The following is a 20,210-nucleotide window of genomic DNA, read 5'->3' on the forward strand; positions in this document are numbered from 1 at the left end:
ATACAGTGTGCCTGTTTTCCTTCAGCCTGTAAAGGGGCCTTTTTACCTTGTGATACCTCTCCAGATAAGATAGCCATCCTGTATCCAGCAGGCTGTTCTCACCAATATGCCCCTTTTCTCAAGGCTAAACATTGTTCTTTCCACTTAGTCTCTTGTTTTGTTGTTTTGAGTTTCCTCACCTGGTTGATTAATGGTTGTGTTGCCCCACTCCTGTCCCCAGCGCTAATTAGATAAATTCTAGCTGTAAGAGAGGGCATAGTGTCGTGATTAGAGCACAGGGTTGTAGGTGGGGCCCCTGTTCATGTGATCAATGACAAGTCACTTTTTGAGCCTTAGCTTCTTTATCTGTAAAAGGGGTATACTCTTGTTTACATTACCTACAGAAGAGTCATACAGAGAATACTTTGTAAGCCATAAAGTTCTATAAAAATGTGAACTGCGGATTTTGCAAAGCTATGAAGTATAATATAAATGAGTGATGATGCTGATGATATCTGACCCAGGGCAAGACTGTGGAATGATCACCTCCTTTATTCTAGACATTCCTGCTGATCATGTAGTTGAAGATTGTTTTAGCTTTTTTGGCTGCCTAATTATGTGTTGGTATATGTAGTTTTAGCCCATTTGACATTTTAAAATTTTTAAGTGGGTTTTTAAAAATGTACTTTCACTGCTCACACACATTTCTTGCTTATTTTCCACTTAACATGAAGGGAGGGACCAAATTTTTTTACCTCTTTTCCATGCTTGTTCCACTTCTTCCTGCTGAGGCAAGAATCTTCTTAATGCTGCGTTAGGTCATTATGAGGTCATTACTTACATCCATTGATTTCTCCCTCTTGACTAGTTTAATGACCTCTTTCTAGCCTTTGTCTAGCTAAGTTATATTTCTGTACGGAGTTGGCCTCCATGACCTTTTAGGGAGCAGCATCTCTGATGGCGTTACTTAGTGTGGATAGCAATGATCTCAGGCTGTCCCCAGACAAGGTAATTAAATTGGATAGACCATTTGGTCTCTTCAGCAAGGCATTTCTTACATTCCCACTGATACGAAATTGTAAAAATGCTAGGCTTTTATAAGATATAAACTTGATTTGAAAGATAATTTGTAAGGTTTGTTTATTTAAAAATTTGTTCACCATGGTAATTTCTAGAGATAGTGAATTTGGCCATGTTAATAATCAACTGTTGATTTTTCTCCAGTCCTTGAATTATAAACTTTGAATTGGATAGAACTTTAAAGTCACCTAATCTAGCTCCTACAGCCCCCTTGACAAGTAGTCATGCAGTCTTAACACTACTAGAAAAATCTGCATCCCTGTGTTTTTCATCTGTTGGCTTTAGCATTGCCTTCTGATACGCAGAGGAATTAGCATGGCAACAGAAAAGACTACTGGGTGTAGACTCACATTTTAGCTTTGTTTCTATTTGTCTGACCTTGGGCATGACACTTCAGTTTTTCTGGGCCTTGACTTTTTCTAATGGAAATAAGGGGATTGGACTGAAGGAGGGCTTCTTAACCTTTTTAGGGGGTCATGAACCCCTTGGACAGTCTGATGAAGCCTATGGACTCTGCAGACTATTTAAATACATTAAAAAACCACAAAGAATTATGAGTTATATTGAAATACAGTTATCAAAATATTTTTTTAAAGTGTTCATGGACCCCAGGAGGTAAGGACTCCTGGACTAGACTATCTCTTTTGTCCGTTTGAGCTTTGAATTCTTTTAATCACAAGCAGAGTAAAACCAATCCTTTTTATGCAAACTCTTAGTTCAGTTAAGCAGACATCTTGTGCTGCTTTGAGCAAGATATTATATCAGATGCTGGAGACACAAATATAAGGACAAGTATTTGAAGACAGCAGTCATCTTCCCCTTTGTCTTCCCTTCTCTGGGTTATATAGCCATAGTTCTTTCAACCAGCTCTCATTGATGTGTTTTTGAGGCCCTTCCCTATCTTGGTTACATTTCTGTGCAATCACTCCAGGTTATCAGTGGTCTTCCTAAGAATGTGATCTCTAGAACTGGTCGCAGTACTTGAGATATTATCATCTTACCAGGGCAGAATGTCTAAATAAATGTGGTATAGATGATAAGATCATTGGACATTAGCAGCCAAAGCATTTGTGTCCCTGTCAGTTATTCTTACAAAAGAAATGCTCTGATTTTGTAAAGAAATTAAAGTTTTAGTTCTCAAAATATTAAATATTGGGGCCCTTTTCAAGACTAAGAGTCGTTCATGATTATTGTCATTTGATAACTGTACTTTGATTACAGCAGTATAATGCTGACTGTGTTTATTTTTTGTGTCTACAGGGAAGTGCTGGCTGTTGAGTGATGAGAAACTTTTGCTGGTACAGAAGCACTATGAGAACAGTCTTTTCTTCTGCTTGGGCAGTTTGCCTGCATTGGTAACGACTGCCCTTCCCTTGACCAGTGGGGAAGTTGTACAGGACACTGGAAGACACGAATCATCTCGGAAGTGGTTGACCCTGGCAGGATGTGTCGACAATGATGATGGCAAGGAAGCAAGATGTCCGCATTCCCACCTACAATATCAGTGTGGTGGGATTGTCGGGGACAGAGAAGGAGAAGGGACAGTGTGGTATTGGGAAGTCTTGCCTGTGCAATCGTTTTGTTCGCCCCAGTGCTGATGAATTTCACTTGGACCATACCTCTGTCCTCAGCACCAGTGACTTTGGTGGGAGAGTTGTCAACAATGACCACTTCTTGTACTGGGGAGAAGTGGGGCGCTCCCTGGAGGACTGTGTGGAATGTAAGATTCACATCGTGGAGCAGACTGAATTTATTGATGACCAGACTTTCCAGCCTCACCGGAGCACCGCCTTGCAGCCTTACATCAAGAGAGCTGCAGCTACCAAGCTTGCGTCAGCAGAGAAGCTCATGTATTTTTGCACTGACCAGCTGGGGCTGGAACAGGACTTTGAACAGAAACAAATGCCAGAAGGAAAGCTGCTGATCGATGGCTTTCTTCTCTGCATCGATGTGAGCAGGGGCATGAACAGGAACTTTGATGATCAGCTCAAGTTTGTTTCAAACCTTTACAATCAACTCGCCAAGACAAAAAAGCCTATAGTAGTGGTTCTGACAAAGTGTGACGAGGGTGTGGAGCGGTACATTCGAGATGCACATACTTTTGCCTTAAGCAAAAAGAATCTCCAGGTTGTGGAGACTTCAGCTCGATCTAATGTGAATGTGGACCTGGCTTTCAGCACTTTAGTGCAGCTCATTGATAAAAGTCGGGGGAAGATGAAAATCATCCCTTACTTTGAGGCTCTGAAGCAGCAGAGCCAACAGATAGCAACTGCGAAAGACAAGTACGAGTGGCTGGTGAGCCGCATCGTCAAGAGCCACAATGAGAACTGGCCAGGCGTCAGCCGCAAGATGCAGTCTTCCCCTGAGTACCAGGACTACGTCTACCTCGAGGGCACGCAGAAAGCCAAAAAGCTCTTCCTGCAGCACACGCACCGCCTCAAGCACGAGCACATCGAGCGGCGCAGGAAGCTGTACCTTGCAGCTCTCCCGCTGGCTTTCGAAGCTCTCATCCCCAACCTTGACGAGATTGACCACTTGAGCTGCATCAAGGCAGAAAAACTATTGGAAACCAAGCCGGAATTCCTAAAGTGGTTTGTTGTGCTTGAAGAAACACCTTGGGATACCACCAGCCACATTGATAATATGGAAAATGAACGGATACCTTTTGATCTAATGGAGACTCTACCTGCCGAGCAGCTGTATGAGGCCCATTTAGAGAAGCTGAGGAATGAGAGGAAAAGAGCTGAGATGCGGAGGGCTTTCAAAGAAAACCTAGAGACGTCTCCTTTCATAACTCCTGGGAAGCCTTGGGAAGAGGCTCGTAGTTTTATCATGAATGAAGACTTTTACCTGTGGCTGGAAGAATCTGTATATATGGATATCTACAGCAAACACCAAAAACAGATTATAGACAAAGCTAAGGAAGAATTTCAGGAACTACTCCTAGAATATTCTGAGTTGTTCTATGAACTAGAACTTGATGCTAAACCTAGTAAGGAAAAGATGGGTGTCATTCAGGATGTACTGGGGGAAGAGCAGCGATTTAAAGCGTTGCAGAAGTTGCAGGCAGAGCGGGATGCTCTCATTTTAAAGCACATTCATTTTGTGTACCACCCCACCAAGGAGACTTGTCCCAGCTGCCCCATGTGTGTAGACTCCAAAATTGAACACTTGGTGAGTTCTCGGTTCATCCGACCTTCTGATCGCAATCAAAAAAACTCACTTTCTGACCCCAACATAGATCGGATCAACCTGGTTATTCTTGGCAAGGATGGTCTTGCTAGAGAATTGGCGAATGAGATCCGAGCTCTTTGTACAAATGATGACAAGTATGTGATAGATGGCAAAATGTATGAACTTTCTCTGAGGCCAATAGAAGGTAATGTCCGACTTCCTGTAAATTCTTTCCAGACGCCAACCTTTCAGCCCCATGGTTGTCTCTGCCTTTACAATTCAAAGGAGTCTCTCTCTTATGTTGTAGAAAGTATTGAAAAAAGTAGAGAGTCAACACTTGGCCGTAGAGACAATCATTTGGTTCATCTTCCCCTGACGCTAATCTTAGTGAACAAGCGAGGTGACACTAGTGGTGAAACGCTGCATAGCTTAATCCAGCAAGGCCAGCAGATTGCCAGCAAGCTGCAGTGTGTCTTTCTGGATCCAGCTTCTGCTGGCATTGGTTATGGGCGCAACATCAATGAGAAGCAAATTAGCCAAGTTTTGAAAGGACTTTTGGACTCCAAGCGTAACTTAAATCTTGTCAGTTCAACTGCTAGCATCAAAGATCTGGCTGATATTGATCTGCGAATTGTAATGTGTCTGATGTGTGGAGATCCATTTAATACAGATGACATTCTTTTTCCTGTTCTCCAGTCCCAAACATGTAAGCCTTCTCAGGGCGGCAGCACCAACTCGGTTTTACTTGAATTACCAATCCTAGGACCCCACAAAAAGCGCATTGAATTATCGATTCTTTCATATCATTCCTCATTTAGCATTAGGAAAAGCCGATTGGTTCATGGGTACATAGTTTTTTATTCAGCCAAACGGAAGGCCTCCTTGGCTATGTTACGTGCCTTTCTTTGTGAAGTGCAGGACATCATTCCCATTCAGCTTGTAGCTCTCACTGACTGCACAACCGATGTTCTGGACAATGACTTAAGCCGGGAACAGTTGACTGAAGGGGAGGAGATAGCTCAAGAAATTGACGGAAGGTTCACAAACATCCCTTGCAGCCAGCCTCAGCATAAACTAGAGATCTTTCATCCATTCTTCAAAGATGTGGTCGAGAAGAAGAACATCGTTGAGGCTACCCATATGTATGATAATGTTGCCGAGGCCTGTAGTAATACCGAGGAAGTCTTTAACTCCCCCCGCGCCGGCTCCCCTCTCTGCAACTCTAACCTTCCTGACTCTGAAGAAGACATCGAACCCCCATCCTATAGCCTCTTCCGAGAAGATGCGTCCTTGCCCTCCTTGTCCAAAGATCATTCTAAGCTTTCCATGGAGCTGGAGGGGAATGATGGTCTGTCTTTCTTTATGAGCATTGAGAGTAAACTGAACAACAAAGTACCTCCACCAGTAAAACCAAAGCCCCCTGTCCATTTTGAAATAAAAGGGGATCTGTCTTATTTGGACCAAGGGCATAAGGATGCCCAGAGCAAGTCAGTGAGTTCTAGCAGCTGGCTCCCTGCCGATGGGTTTGACCCTTCAGATTACGCAGAGCCGATGGACGCTGTGGTCAAGCCACGGAACGAGGAGGAAAATATCTACTCCGTGCCACATGACAGCACCCAAGGCAAAATCATCACCATCCGAAACATCAACAAAGCCCAGTCCAATGGGAGTGCCAATGGCTCTGACAGCGAAATGGACACCAGCTCTTTAGAGCGAGGGCGCAAAATGTCTATGGTGAGCAAACCTGTATTGTACAGGACGCGGTGCACGCGCCTGGGGCGCTTTGCCAGCTACCGGACCAGCTTCAGTGTGGGGAGTGACGATGAGCTAGGGCCCATCCGGAAAAAAGAGGAGGACCAGGCCTCCCAGGGATACAAAGGGGACAATTCTGTGATCCCTTATGAAACAGACGAAGACCCAAGGAGACGGAACATTCTGCGTAGTCTCCGAAGGAACACCAAGGTAATGTGTTCACCTTTGGTGGGAGTGGGTTGGGGGACCGAATCATCTTGAATCATGTTGCCTAGAACAAAACTTTAAACATACTAGGCCTTTGGTCAACGGTAACTGAATGAGTGTAAGTTCCCTAAAGGCCAGGAACCATTTTTTATCTAAACTCGGTATCTTCCTCAACTCTACCACTGGACTCTCTATGCAAAGATTTGTTGAGTGAAATGGAATGATTATTCCTAGGGAACGGAAGCTTAGTAGGGTAAAATTTATGGATTGAATATTTGTTCATTTGGTAAATCCTAGAACCCTGGGCCCTCTTCTTTTCTCCCTCTATATGACTTTACTTGGAAATCTCATCCGCTCCTATGGATTTAATTTCCATCTTTGTTAAATCTCCCTATCCTGCCCCAAACTCTGCTAACCTTCAGTCTCCTCCAGCTGCCTTACAGACATCTTAAATCGGATCTCCAGTAGACATCTTCAACTCAGTATGTCCACGATGGAACTCATTATCTTTTTCCCCTAAACCCTTCCTCCCTCCTACCTTCCCTCACTGTAGATGGCAGTACCATCATCTCAGTCCTCAGGCTCACAACCCAGGAGTCATCCTGGGTGCCTCACCTTTTCTCATCCACACCCCATGTCCAATCTGCAGCCATCGCCTATTGATTTCTGCTTTGTAATGTCTCCTGACTGTCTCCCTCTCCTCTGACATTGCCCCTGCCCTGGTCTAGGCCCTCATCATCTTGCTCCTGGATTGTTGCAGCAGTTGCTTGTGGGTCGACCTGTCTCAAGTCTCTCCCCACTCCATTGCATCCTCCGTTCAGCCACTGAAGTGGTTTTCCTAAAGCATCGGTCTGATCACGTCCTACTGAATAAACAGACCCTCCTCTACAGTAAACTCCAGTGACTCCCTGTCACTTCAAGATCAAATACAAAATACTGTTTGGCCTTCAGAGCCTTTCCTTTCTATTTTTCTCATACCTCAGCTGGAAGGGGATCCTAAAATGTAGAACACAAAGGGTCAGAGCTGGAAAGCTCCCTAAAGCCTTGGATGTTGAAATAGCGAGATAGTCTGCATCGGGGTCTTGCCTGAGACGGCTTGAAAGCAGGCCGAGCCTGCGAGCAGAGCACAGGCTTCCATCTTGGGCTGGTGTGGATGACAGCATGTGACATATCTGAGGCAACATGGAATCCTGGAACTTTGAAAATAGATGAGGCCTCAGCTGTCCTCTGAGTCTTTCTGGGTACGTAGCTTTAGAAAGAGCATTCTGACTGCTTTGCTCTTGTTAAGGAACTGTTTTATTCAGAATCCCAAAGTAATAAATTGTTTCTGCCTCATACCTGTGCCCTAAACACCCAGATGCTAGGCACGTGAGAGTCAGAGCCGTTAAGTTGCCAGTCAGGAGCTGCTTTGCTTGGTACGACTTCTGTGTCTCACAAAGTAGGCCGGATGCTGTTGGGTTCCACTCCATGGTGAAAGCTCGTTGGAATGCCTGATCAAAGTGATGGTGCAGCTCCAGCCACAGAAGACAGTCTGTATTCCAAATCTCCTTCTGGCTTGGCTGGTCTGTACTCTAATGTCCTTTCAGCATCATATCCCACTGCTCCTTTGCTTTGGTCTCAGCTCCATGAGCATCACATCTCCCCCAGGAGAAGAAGCTAATCATCCTGGAGATTGTTTCAGTTTGGGTACTCAGCACTCCTTGGGACCCTCAGTTCCTATGCCTTTCTGATTGGAGAGCTGCAGGAATCAAACATAAAATGCTCAATTTGGCATTCAGAGCCCTTCATAACCTGCCTCTCCTCCCTTTCTAGTTTCTTACACCTTACTCCCTCACGCATATAGTCTTCAATCCAGGGACACTGGTCTCCTGACTGTTTCTTGAACAGGACCCTCCATCTCTTAGCTCTGGGCATGGAGCTCTCTCCCTGCCTTCCTTTAAGTCCCAGCTAAAATCCCACTCTCTACTGGAGGCCTGCCTTTAACCCCTCTTAATTCCAGTGCCTTCCCTCTGTTAGTTATTTTCTTCTTCTTTTGTAAATAGCTTGTTTGTATCTAGCTGTTTCCATGTTGTCTTAAAATTCCATTAGATTATAAGCTCCTTGATGGCAGGGCCTGTCTTTTGCCTCTTAATATCCCTGGCACTTAGCCCAGTGCCTGACACACAGCAGGTGCTTTATAAATGTTGATTGGTTGATTGTGTGGATAGGCCTTTTGAAAACAGCCCTTCTTCCTGTCAGCTCAATGATACCACCACTACGCTGGGAGAAGTTTGCCAAGTGATTCCCTCTCTCTGGACCTTAGATGTTTTATTTATTTTAGTTTTCTGGCTACCTGGGAGATGTCATTAGGGTGCAACCTCATGGTGAAAGCTGCCACCACTGAGGCCCCGTTCTGCGACTCCATAGTCTTATTTCTTTTTCTTTTCTTTTTTTTTTTTTTTTAAGACAATTGGGGTTAAGTGACTTGCCCAGGGTCACACAGCTAGTGTCAAGGGTTTGGTCTGAGGCCGAATTTGAACTCAGGTCCTCCTGACTTCAGGGCCAGTGCACCCTGCGCCACCTAGCTGCCCCTACTCCATTGTCTTAGAGAGTTGCTAGAGTCCTAAGGTGAAGTGGCTTTCTCAGGGCCACGTACACCGCCCTGAGGTCAGCATGAGGCACTGATCGTGTGCCAGGTGCAGTGCTAAGTTTGGGGCAGGTCTTGAACCCAGGTCTTCCTGATCCTGAGGCCCCTTTTGATCCACTTGTATTGCTGCTTGGCCTTAGTTTTTCCTTTGGTAAAATGAGTAGATTGGACTAAGCTAGTGCCCAAGGCTTTTCTTCTTTTGTCTGCTGTTTGATGCTTCTGTAATTTTCATTTGTGATTGTAAGTGGCCCTACCTGCTGTAGTCACCTCTGTTTTGTCAAAGTTGTTTTTGTACAGTGATGCTGGAATCAGTTTTGAGAAGTTTCATTTTCCTTATCTAGAGAGTTGTCAGAGTAGCTCTTCTGAACCCCCCAGCAGTCTTCTGACTGGTGGAAGGAATGACCCTGGAATAGGACTGCCTAACGAATTAGGATCGTTTCTGCCTCTGTAGCCATGAGTGTGCTGCTTGCTAAAAGCAATGCTCTTAAAGCACATTCCCAGGGAGCTGAGTAAGCATGGCAGAAAATAGCGGGTTCCTCAGTGAAACTAACCCTTCCATCAGAGGACTGACGGTATGTCAGACGTGATCCACTCTTCCCTCCTTTCTCTTTCTCTTTCGTTAAGTGGACCTTCTTCTCAAGCCAAATAAAGACGATAACCTCTTCCAGGAGCAATAGCATACCAGAAGTCAATTTAAGGGGGTCATTTGGAGACTGAGTAAAAGGTGAAATCACTGTCTTTTCCTGCCTTGGAAGATGTTGCTTTGAAAGATGAGCTCCTCTGTCATCTCATTGCAAAGATAAGCATAGTCTAATTCTCTTCCTGCTGGGAGCAAACCTATTAAAGTTTGGTAGTGTTAAGAATTCTAACTCACTAGCACGCGCTGGGAAAGCAAGACTCCAACAGGAGCAGCAGATGTAGAACCAGCTCCTGGGAAAAGGAATTGTTTGGGGGTTTTTACTGGACAAGAAAGCAGTATAAAGAGCAGGAGCCTTTGTTTCCATCAACTGTCACCAGCAAATATTTAGTGAGTCCCTCCTCTGTGCCAGATACTGCAAGGTGTGAAGTGGTCAAAGTGATGAAGCACTGGGAGCCTGAGTACCTGGGTTCATGCATGCACCCATTCTGTTGCTTTTATTCCCTGCTTGACCTTGGACAAGTTAACTGGATTTGCTTGGTGCTTAATTTTGCTCATTGGTAAAACCAGGACGTTGAATAGACTAAATGATCTTTTCTGTCCATCATGGTATCCTGATTTGCTTCCGTGTATAAATTCCATAGCACTTAGTACAGTGCCTGGCACTTAAGTCACTGCTTAATCAGTGTTTATTGACTATCTCTAAGATAATTGTCTCTGTACTTAAGGAGCTTACAATATACTTGAAGAGACCACATAATCTGATTATGAAAAGGTAACTAACAATTGAGAATCAGTTTGATGTGTTAGGAAAATAGACTGAGGAGTCAGGAGGCCTAGATTTTGATCCTGACTTTGCCAGTGAGCCACTGCATAGCCTTGTGTAACCAATTCCCCTTTTTTGAGCTATAGCCTTTGAAAAATGCAGATTTTTATAGTATCATAAGACTTAGAGGTAGAAGAGATCTTAGATATCATCCAGTCTAACTATTTTTTAAACTTTCACTTTCTCTCCTTCCTATTTCCTCTCTCATTAACAAAGAAAGAAAGAAAGAAAACCCAAACCTTTGAAACAAATATGCGTAGGCAAGCAAAACAAATTCTCCCATTGGTCCAAAAATGTCTGTCTCATTCTGCATCGTGCCTTGCCTCTGTGTGGAGTGGGAAACCTGCCTCATCAGCATGCCTTGGACATTGGAATTTGTCATTGCATTGATTAGAATCATTAAGTCTTTGAAAACTTTTTGTTTTTACAATGTTGTTATTATATGCATTGTTCTTATCCTGCTTACTTCATTCTATATCAGTTCCTACGTCTTCCCAGATTTCTTTGACCCCCATCCCTTTTTATCATTTCATTTCTTACACACAATAATGTTCCATTACATTCATATACTATAATTTGTTTAGTCATTCCCCAGTTGATGGGCATACCTCCTTAATTTCCGTTTTAAAAAGAACTGCTAGGATTAGTTTTGTAATACAGGTCCTTTTCCTCTTCCGTTGATCTCTTTAGGGGTAAAGACCTAGTAGTAGTGTCCTTGGGGCAAAGGGTGTACATGATTTAGTGACTTTAGGGACATAGTTTCAGAATACTTTCCATAATGGCTGGACCTCTTCACTCACTCCACTGCCTTCATGTGCCTGTCTCGTCCCCTTATTTTACACATAAAAATGAGATCTAGTCAGTTATGTGATTTGCCCGTGTTCACATGAGTAATAAATAAGAAAACGAAGCACCGATGAAAAAAGAAGGCTTGAACACAGGTCCTCCACCTCCAAATACAGTGTTCTTTCCACTTGAAATCACTGGGGTAATCATCAAGACCCCTCCCAGCTCTGCTTGTATTTGTATAGCATTTTGTTTACAAGCACATTTTTACAGGAAGCCCATGACACAGGTAGTGAGATGACTCTTAGCTCCATTTTACACATTACAACTCAGAGGCTCAGAGAGGTGGGTTTGAACCTAGGTCTGTTAGCCCCATGTTCAGCACTCTGGCCTCTGGGGATCTCACTGCCTCTCTGCATGGAGAGACCACTGCAGAGGAACAAGGAAGAAAGGCTTCATGTAGAAGGTGGGAATTTGACCTGGATAGTGAAAGCTTGACAGAACTTGGCTAGCCTGAGAGCAGTGTGGAGGAAAGACTAGATCGAGGTAACAGCAGGCACCAGAGCATAGGAGAACATTGGGGGGCAGGGAGGGAGTGCTGTCAAGTAGACCTTTTGTGCTCTTTTGTCACTTTTCCAGATTGCAGAAGTTTTTGTTTTTGTTTTGTTTTGTTTTTGGTGAGGCAGTTGGGGTTAAGTGACTTGCCCAGAGTCACACAGCTAGTGAGTGTTGTCTGAGGCCGGATTTGAACTCGGGTCTTCCTGAGGCCGGAGCTCTATCCACTGTGCCACCTAGATGCCCCTCAGATTGTAGAAGTTTTAGGCCACGTTATTATTTGCATATTTCCCCCAGAGTTCCCCCCACACTTTATCAGAATGGTAGTATTGTGCCTAGAGAACTAATGCCATGAGGAGAAAGGAGCTAGGATGGATCAGTTCCCAGCTAAGTTATTAGAGGAGATATTTGCTGTAAACTTGAAGCTAAGGGGAAGTCATTTTATCTTTGATGGTAAAAATGTATGGCTTAAAGTGGCATCCTGTTCTTTTTCTCAGCTGAAGCATTTACCAGCTTACCCTTAAACAAATAAGTATGAAGGGCTTACAATGCGGCAGGCGCTGTGCTAGGTGCTAAAGAGTATAAAGAATGAAATTATTTTGAATTGGTTGGAACTTACATTCTTTAACACCCTCATGGTAGAAACTTTCTACTTTCAGTTGTTTGAAATTTATCAACACTTAAAATAAAAGAGCTGATAAGGGAAATTAAGAGGCTTTCTAGGGCAGAGGCTGTTCCTTGCTGTCCCTCAGGCTCACCACCTGGACATTACCCTGGATTCCTCACTGTTCCCCCCCCCCCCCCCGCAACATCCCCTCTCCGATCTGTTCTAAAACTGTCGATTTCACCTCTATAATATCTTTTGAATGTGCCCCCTTCTCTCTGCTGATCTGGCCTCCACCCTTCTGTGGACCCTCATAACCTCACCCCTGGATTCCTGCACTAGCTGCTGGTGGGTCTGCCTGCCTCAAGTCTCTCCCCACTCCAGTCCATCCTCCATTTTGCCACTTACGTGATTTTCCTAAAGCACAGGTCTGTCTCATCATGTCACCCCCTACTTAATAAAGCCAGTGGCTCCCTGTTGTCTTCAGGAGCAAATACAAAATGCTGTTTGACTTTCAAAGCCCTTTACAACCCAGCTGCCTCCTACCTTTCCAGTCTTTCTGTATCTTACTCTCTGACACTTTGATACCTTAGGCAAGTTACTATATTTACTTTGGCCTTAATTTTCTCATTGTTAAAATAAGGAAGTTTAATTAACTCAATGATCTTTAACACTGGCACTGTGACCCTGGCTTCCTGGCTGTTCCATGAAGAAGACATTCCATCTCTTGGCTCCAGGCATTTTCTCTGGCTGTCCCCCATGCCTGGAACACTCTCTCTTCTCTGCTGTGACTCCTGACTTCCCTGGCTTTTAATTCCAGTGCCTTCTCTCTGTTAGTTATTTCCTATTTATTCTGTGTATGGCTTGCTTTGTATGTATTTGTTTATATTTTGTCTCCTCATTAGATTGTAAGCCTCTTGAGGGCAGGGGCTGGTTTTTTTTTGCCTTCTTTTTGTGTATCCAGCCCTTGGCACGGTGCCTGACACATATTAGGTACTTAATAAATGTTTATTGATTTATCAGTTTATGATTTTCTTAACTTAGGGCCCATTATCTTTCTTTTTTAAATATATTTATAGCTTTCTTTCATTATAATTGACTTCCTTTGTAATCCTATTTATTTTATTTTGTGTATTTAAAATCATTCTTCTGAGAAGGGGTACATAGCCTTCACCACACTAACTGCCAAAGGGGTCCATGGCACAAAAATGGTTAAGAACCCCTGGCCTACTGGACAGGATGAGGATGAGAGAAATGAAATGTCTTGTCCTAGGTCACAAAGATAGTAATTCAAAGAAGCAGGACCCAAGTCATTTGACCTCAAAGCCACTGCCCTTTAAAAAAAAAATTAAGGGACATCTAGGTGGCACAGTGGATAGAGCTCCAGCCTTGGAGTCAGGAGGATCTGAGTTCAAATCTGGCCTCAGACAATTGACACTTACTAGCTGTATAACCCTAGGCAAGTCAGTTAACCCTGATTGCTTCACCAAAAACAAAAAATTTAAGGCAGTTGTCAAGCATTTATCTTTTTCTCCCTCCCCCTCACCCCAAAATGCAGTGAAAAATCTATGCCACAAATAAGCATAGTCAAACAAAATAAATTCCCATATTCAAAGCCAGTACTCTTTCTTCTGTACCGTGTAGTCTCTGAAAATCTAGGAATGTACTTCATTAGTTTTCATGAGCAAGGGAGGTTGCCACACAAGGTCTTTTCCTCCTAGGCCATGTGTTTGTGAAAGATTAGATCAATATAATCAGGGTCACATGTTTAAGCCAAAGAGTTGAGGGGAATTTGTCCCACAAAACATTAATCGAGACCAGCCCAATTGAATCTGGATGAATTTCCTACTCGTCAAAGTGGGGCTAATAATACTTGAATTATTTGCCTCACAGAGCTTAGCTTTTATGATTAAAGTGCTTGATAAAGTGTATTGCACTATAGAAATGGGAGCTGAGGTTAGAAATATAGAGAATGGAGAATTAATTTTGCAAAGACTAAATGAGGGTATTCTTTCCCTTACTATGTCTACACCAAAGATAGCCAGTTGAAAAGTGACCATTTCAATCAGCTACTGTTCTGTCTACACAGCAACAGATTATTGGATTGACAGCTTGCTATTCCTACTGTGCTGCCTCTCCCCTCCTTCCCCCTAACCATTGACTTAACTTCACTGAAGCAACTGAATTGACTGGTTGTTTTGGCTTTGTGTTGACACAGCCCTCCTTTTTGTTAAGGGCTCAGGACGGAGTTTAAATTTCCAGCATGAATACAAAGCAGCTGCCCCCGGAACCCATGGTGCATTTGGACAGACAGCTGAATGGTAGAGTGACTTTTGTAGTCATTTATAGTAAATATTCTCCAAGTTTAGCTTGAATCAAACCAATGATATATTGTAACCACTGATATTCTTGTTCTCAGATCATCATTAATAATAATATGACAAAGTCATGCATCCTTCCATTGCCTTTGGAGGCATGCTTCTGAGTATGTGCCGTGATTTATAGCCACAGTGCATACTGTGGGGGAGATGCAAACATTAGATAAAATACTGTGTCCCCAGAAGGGGATTTGTTCTCTATTACTACAATAATGAGTAGGCTATTAGGGCCTAAAAGAAGTTTTAAACAGGCCTGTTTCCCATGGAAGGATCAGAGAATTCTTTATGGGTAAGGTGGCATTTGTGGATATGCAGGCCTTTAGGGATAAGCTGGACAGAGAAGGTGAACATAGCAGGAGCAGAGGCCCAAGGGCTCCAGGTTGTGGGCTAATAAGATAAGGCTGAGAGCGTGGATGGCTTTGGATGCCGCTGAGGAGCTTGGCTTTACGTAGAATGTGGTGGACCTGAAGAGCCACGGAAGCACAGTGAGCACAGGGGTGACAGGAATAAGGCTGTGTATGCGGGATATTCATCTTGGCGGCTTGTGAAGAATGGACGCTAAATAGAAGTTGTTGCTGTGGTCTGATGGTGGTTTCTTCTAGAAGCCATTCACTCTACTTTTCCTCAGTGTTGAGGATGACTGGGCAACTCATCTCATACTACTGGAGTGAAGAATAGTATGATTAACTATGAGAACTTTTGTCCAGTTTGCGGAATAGTTAGGGACGAGTCATTTATTTCAGCGTTATTTTAAGCTCAAGGAACTGCTGTAGAATATGTTCAGAGATAAAAATAGAATTCTTTAACTATCTGCCTTAGCTCAGCACACCTGGCATTGGGGAAGGGAAAAAAAAACAATAGGCAGCTAAAATGTTTTTTTTCCATCATAGCATTGCACTGGTCCTTAGTGAAGCTGCCACCCACTTCCCCACTTCCCCCACCTTTATTCTCCCCAGTGATTCTGAAATCTTTTGGTTAGAAATTAAGTCTCCTTTACTTTCCTTAGCAGGTAGAATAATTGGTCTTTGTGGGGAAACCTTATCTGAGTTTTGTCCAGTGAATTTGAGAGTAGTGTAGTAAAATAGGTCAGTACGTCTCTTGGGGCAGAGTTTGTCAGAAGGAGGGTACTTGGCTGCTGTGCCGCACACCAGGAGACAGTGATGAACTTAAGAGGCTAGAGATACTGATTTCCACTTAGATCATGGACTATCATAGATAGAAGGGACCTGAGAACAACGAAAATTATGGTGTTAAAAGTTGAAAGGACCTTTACATTAGGGACTCCAAGCTGGCCTCATTTGACAGATGAGGAAGCTGCAGTCCTGAGAAAGAGAGGGACTTGCCCCTTCCCACAGAATGAGACATGGGCAGATCCAGGACTTGGAGCCCTGTTTTTTCCATTTCCGATCTACTCACAGCCCTTCCCTTACACTGGCCTCCACAGGCCCCGTGCCAGCTCAGCTTTGCTGGGCTCTGAAGGTACCTCTGGCCTGCTTGGTTTGCCTCAGTTCAGAATGCTGGAGACAGTGCTGAGGGCTAAGACTGACCTTGGCTACCTTAAAACCATTTTTTAAGATAGGTGAGTTAAAGATGAGAGGTAGAATCCTTAGAAGATGATTGGAGACCCTAAACCTTAGTCTGATAAGGAACGGGCTCTGCCTGGTTTACACTGGCAGTGGAAGAGCTGAGGCTGGCATTCAGGTCTCATGCTGTCACACCAAGCCAGCTTCTAACAAGGACCTTTTGCCAGCAAGCACCAAAAATGGGTCTGAACTTGGCTTTGTCCCTTCTCATTTCACACCAGTTTTGTTTAAGGATTCTTGGGGGTTCTGTGAAAAAGGCCATATTTATTTTTATTTTATTTATTTATTTATTGCTATTTCAGAACCAGCAGAGGGAGCACAAGTTAGTAGAGAAATGCATTTAATTTAATTGAAAAATTCCTATTTCTAGCTCTGGAAGTAATGGACAAGATAATACAATTGTTTGCCAACCAGAAAAGGGAAAAATCTGAAAAAGAATGCCCCAAGCTACTTTTAGAAAATGTATAACAGGGTAGACTGCACAATCAGCTTCGTCCTGGTCTTTTTCTTTACCAAGTTACTAGAGCTGGCAGGGCCCTTGGGAATCCTTTGTCTCACCCTTTTATTTGACAATTAACTGGAAGAAATGAAGGACCAGGGAGGGGTAGTTTATTGCCTAAAGTCACACAGGTGGCAGAATTTTAAACATTTGAGTACTTTGTGACTAGTTCCTGACCCCAAGGATGCTTTAAGACTTACATTATCGAATAGTTTACCTATCAGATCTATGGAGAAGGGAAGAATTTATGACCAAATAAGAGATAGGGAACATTATGGAATGCACAATGGATGACTTTGATTACATTAAGTTGAAAAGTTTTTGCACAAACAAAGCCAACGCAACCAAGATTAGAAGGGAAGCAGAAAGCTGGGAAACAATTTTTACAACTAGTGTCTCTGATAAAGGCCTTATTTCTAAAATATATAAAGAACTGAATTGAATTTATAAGAATACAAGTCATTCCCCAATTGATAAATGGTCAAAGGATATGAACAGGCAGTTTTCAGAGGAAGAAACTAAAGCTTTCTATAGTCATATGAAAAAATGCACTAAATCACTATTGATAGAGAAATGCAAATCAAAACAACTCTGAGGTACCACATCACACCTATGAGATTGGCTAGCATGACAAAGTAGGAAAATGATAAATGTTGGAGATGTGGGAAAATTGGAACACTAATGCATTGTTGGTGGAGTTGTGAACTGATCCAGCCATTCTGGAGAGCAATTTGGAACTATGCCCAAAGGGCTATCACACTGTGCATACCCTTTGACTTAGCAATACCACTTCTAGGTCTGTATCCCAAAGAGATCATAAAAACGGGAAAAGGACCCACATGCACAACAATATTTATAGCAGCTCTTTTTGTGGTGGCAAAGAATTAGAAATTGAGGGGATGCCCATCAACTGGGGAATGGCTGAACAAGTTGTGGTATATGATTGTCATGGAATACTATTGTGCTATGAGAAATGATGAGCAGGCAGACTTCAGAAAACCTGGAAAGACTTGTAAGGACTGATGCTGAGTGAAGCGAGCAGAACTAGGAGAATGTTGTACCACATTGTGCGATGACCAACTTTGATAGACTTAGCCCTTCTCAGCAATGCAAGGGTCTAAGACATCTCCAAAAGTCTCATGATGGAAAATGCTGTCCACATCCAGAGAAAGAACTATGGAGTCTGAATGCAAATGGGAGCATACCATTTGCTCTCCTTTTCTTTTGCTGTTTTGTTTTGTTTTTTTTTCATTCTTGTGGGTCCTCTCATTAGTTCTAATTCTTCTTTACATCTTTACATACACATGACTAATGTGAAAATAGGCTTAATATGAGTTTATATCAGATTGCACGCTATCTTGGAGAGGGAGGGGAGAAAATTTTAAACTCAATCTTATGGAAATGAATGTTGAAAACTAAAAATTAGTTAATTATTTAAAAAAAATTACATTATCTCAGGAAGGGACTTCAAAGGCCCCTGTCAAATATGTTCCGTTATTATCCCCATTTTACAATTGAAACTAAGGCAAAGGAGGTCCAGGGTCCACACAGGGTCACACAACTAGGAATTGTCTGAGGATGGATTTGAACTCAGGTCTTCCTGACTACAGGTGGTGCCACCTCCCTACCTACTAGGTGGCATCTCATCTCAGCTTCTTGCTGTCCCTAAGTCTGTGCTGGTATACCCTGGATGGGATTTAGTGGCTAGTGAACCAAGTAATAGCCCTATGGCAACGCGCAGGTTCTCTCTTTCTGTGGCAGCTGCTAATTGGAGCCAAGGACTTTGCTCATCTTGCACACTAATTCCCATAGGTCACTGCCAAGTGTTTACTCACAGTGTTCACTGTCACTCTGAGCATCTTTCTCCCTTATGTCATCATTCAAGTTGATTCATCAAGCAGTTATAGATTTGGGGGACACAGACAAAAGTAAAACAGTCCCTGCCCTAATGGGTGGCATAGTATACCAACAGATAAATAAATATAACATATAAATAGATAAGTAAGTACTGGATAATTTGGGGAGGAGAAGAATACTAGCTAAGGAGATCAGGAAAAGGAGGGGTAGTATAAGAACTGACTGATTAAAGGAAGCTGGGGATTCTCAAAGGACACAAGTGAATACTGAGTATGTGTTCAAGGCCTGGGGAGCAGACAGCAAATTGAGGGAACCACAAGTAGTTTGTGGTTTGGCCAGGATGTTAAATGTAGAGACTGATCAGCCAAAAAGCATTTATTAGACACCTGCTGAATGTCAGGCAGTATCCTAGGAGGCCCTGGAGATAGACAAAATGAAATGCTCCCTACTCTCAAGGAACTTACTTTCTGTTGTGGGAGAAATGTACCTAAGTTTATACTGAGTACATACAAAGTTAGTATCAGGTCCTTCAGGGAGAAGAGGACATGGAACAGCTTTATTCAGAAGGCAAAATTTGAGCTGTGTCCTAATGGAAGGGCGGGCTCTCATGGAGCTGAGTTGAAGGGGGGGGGGGGGGTGGCCAGGGGAAAGGCAGGGGCCGTGTGTGAGTGTTTGGAACTGACAGGTGATAGGGATTCACAGGAATTTACCAGGCTGGGGAATGGCATTATTAGGTGGTACCTTAGGTGAGAGGAAGAATGTGGAAGAAATCTAGTCCAGGATGGACAGCGTTTGCACAGTCCTGGACACAGAAACACATGAGGCATGTTTGGGGCACAGGAACAACTGAGCTGGGGCAGAGTGTGTTTGGGTGGAGCAAGTGTGAGCTGAGCTGGAAAGGCCGTGTGGGTGATGTGTGGAAGGCCTGGACTTCACTGCGCAGGCAATACATCGGGAGCCACTTAATGGATCTTAGCAGAGAAGGCGCTGAGATCCGGTGCTTCTCTTTTAATTCTAGACTCTTAATATTGGAAAGGACTTTGGAGGTCATCCAGTACACTTCTTGCTAAAGCATCAATGCTTTCTACAATCCCTGATGAGTGGTCATTTCGCCACTGTATAAACACTTGCGTAATAGGAACTTCCTGCCTCGTGGGGCATCCTATTCCAGTTTTGGATTCCTTTAATTGTTAGCAGTTTAAGTTGAGCCCATATATTCCATAGATGGATCTTTTAAAAAGTTGATCCATAGTAATAGACTTAGTAGCAATGGCTGTAGAATATCAGTGTTGGAAGGTGATGCGTAAAAATTTAATCTGACTTTGTTATCTCACCCATGAGGAAACTGGAACCTCATGGCGTAAGTGAATTGCCAGTGTTTCAGCTTCATCACTCTTTTCTCTCTCATCTCTGTCTCATACTTTGAATTATGATCTGGCATGCCCCTCTCCCTCCACACTGTCAAATGACAATTGGATGCCTGACTATAGTGGTAAGGAATACTAAATATATATATATTTATTTTTAAAAACAAATGTTTATTGATATCCTTTCTTGGTACTGCAGCTACCACTCTCATTTAAAAAAAAAAAAGACAAAAGTTCACTAAAACTAACCTTTCGGAAAAGTCTGACACTGTATTCAGTGTTCCCTATCTATGGTTTCCA

At 43.2% G+C, this 20,210-nt stretch overlaps 1 protein-coding gene across 1 annotated transcript in view; it reads left to right on the plus strand.

Moving 5' to 3' along the window:
• Nucleotides 1-20,210, plus strand: part of LOC114030927 (rho GTPase-activating protein 35) — a 151,558-nt gene that overhangs the window by 62,960 nt on the left and 68,388 nt on the right. The window contains exon 2 of the mRNA XM_027845874.1: nt 2,320-6,195. Within this exon, the coding sequence (XP_027701675.1) occupies nt 2,515-6,195 (3,681 nt within the window). The 5' untranslated portion in view covers nt 2,320-2,514. The remainder of the gene's footprint in view (nt 1-2,319; nt 6,196-20,210) is intronic.

Source organism: Vombatus ursinus, unplaced genomic scaffold, assembly GCF_900497805.2.
Source record: "Vombatus ursinus unplaced genomic scaffold, bare-nosed wombat genome assembly UNPS02015030.1, whole genome shotgun sequence".
NCBI classification, from domain to species: Eukaryota; Metazoa; Chordata; class Mammalia; order Diprotodontia; family Vombatidae; genus Vombatus; species Vombatus ursinus.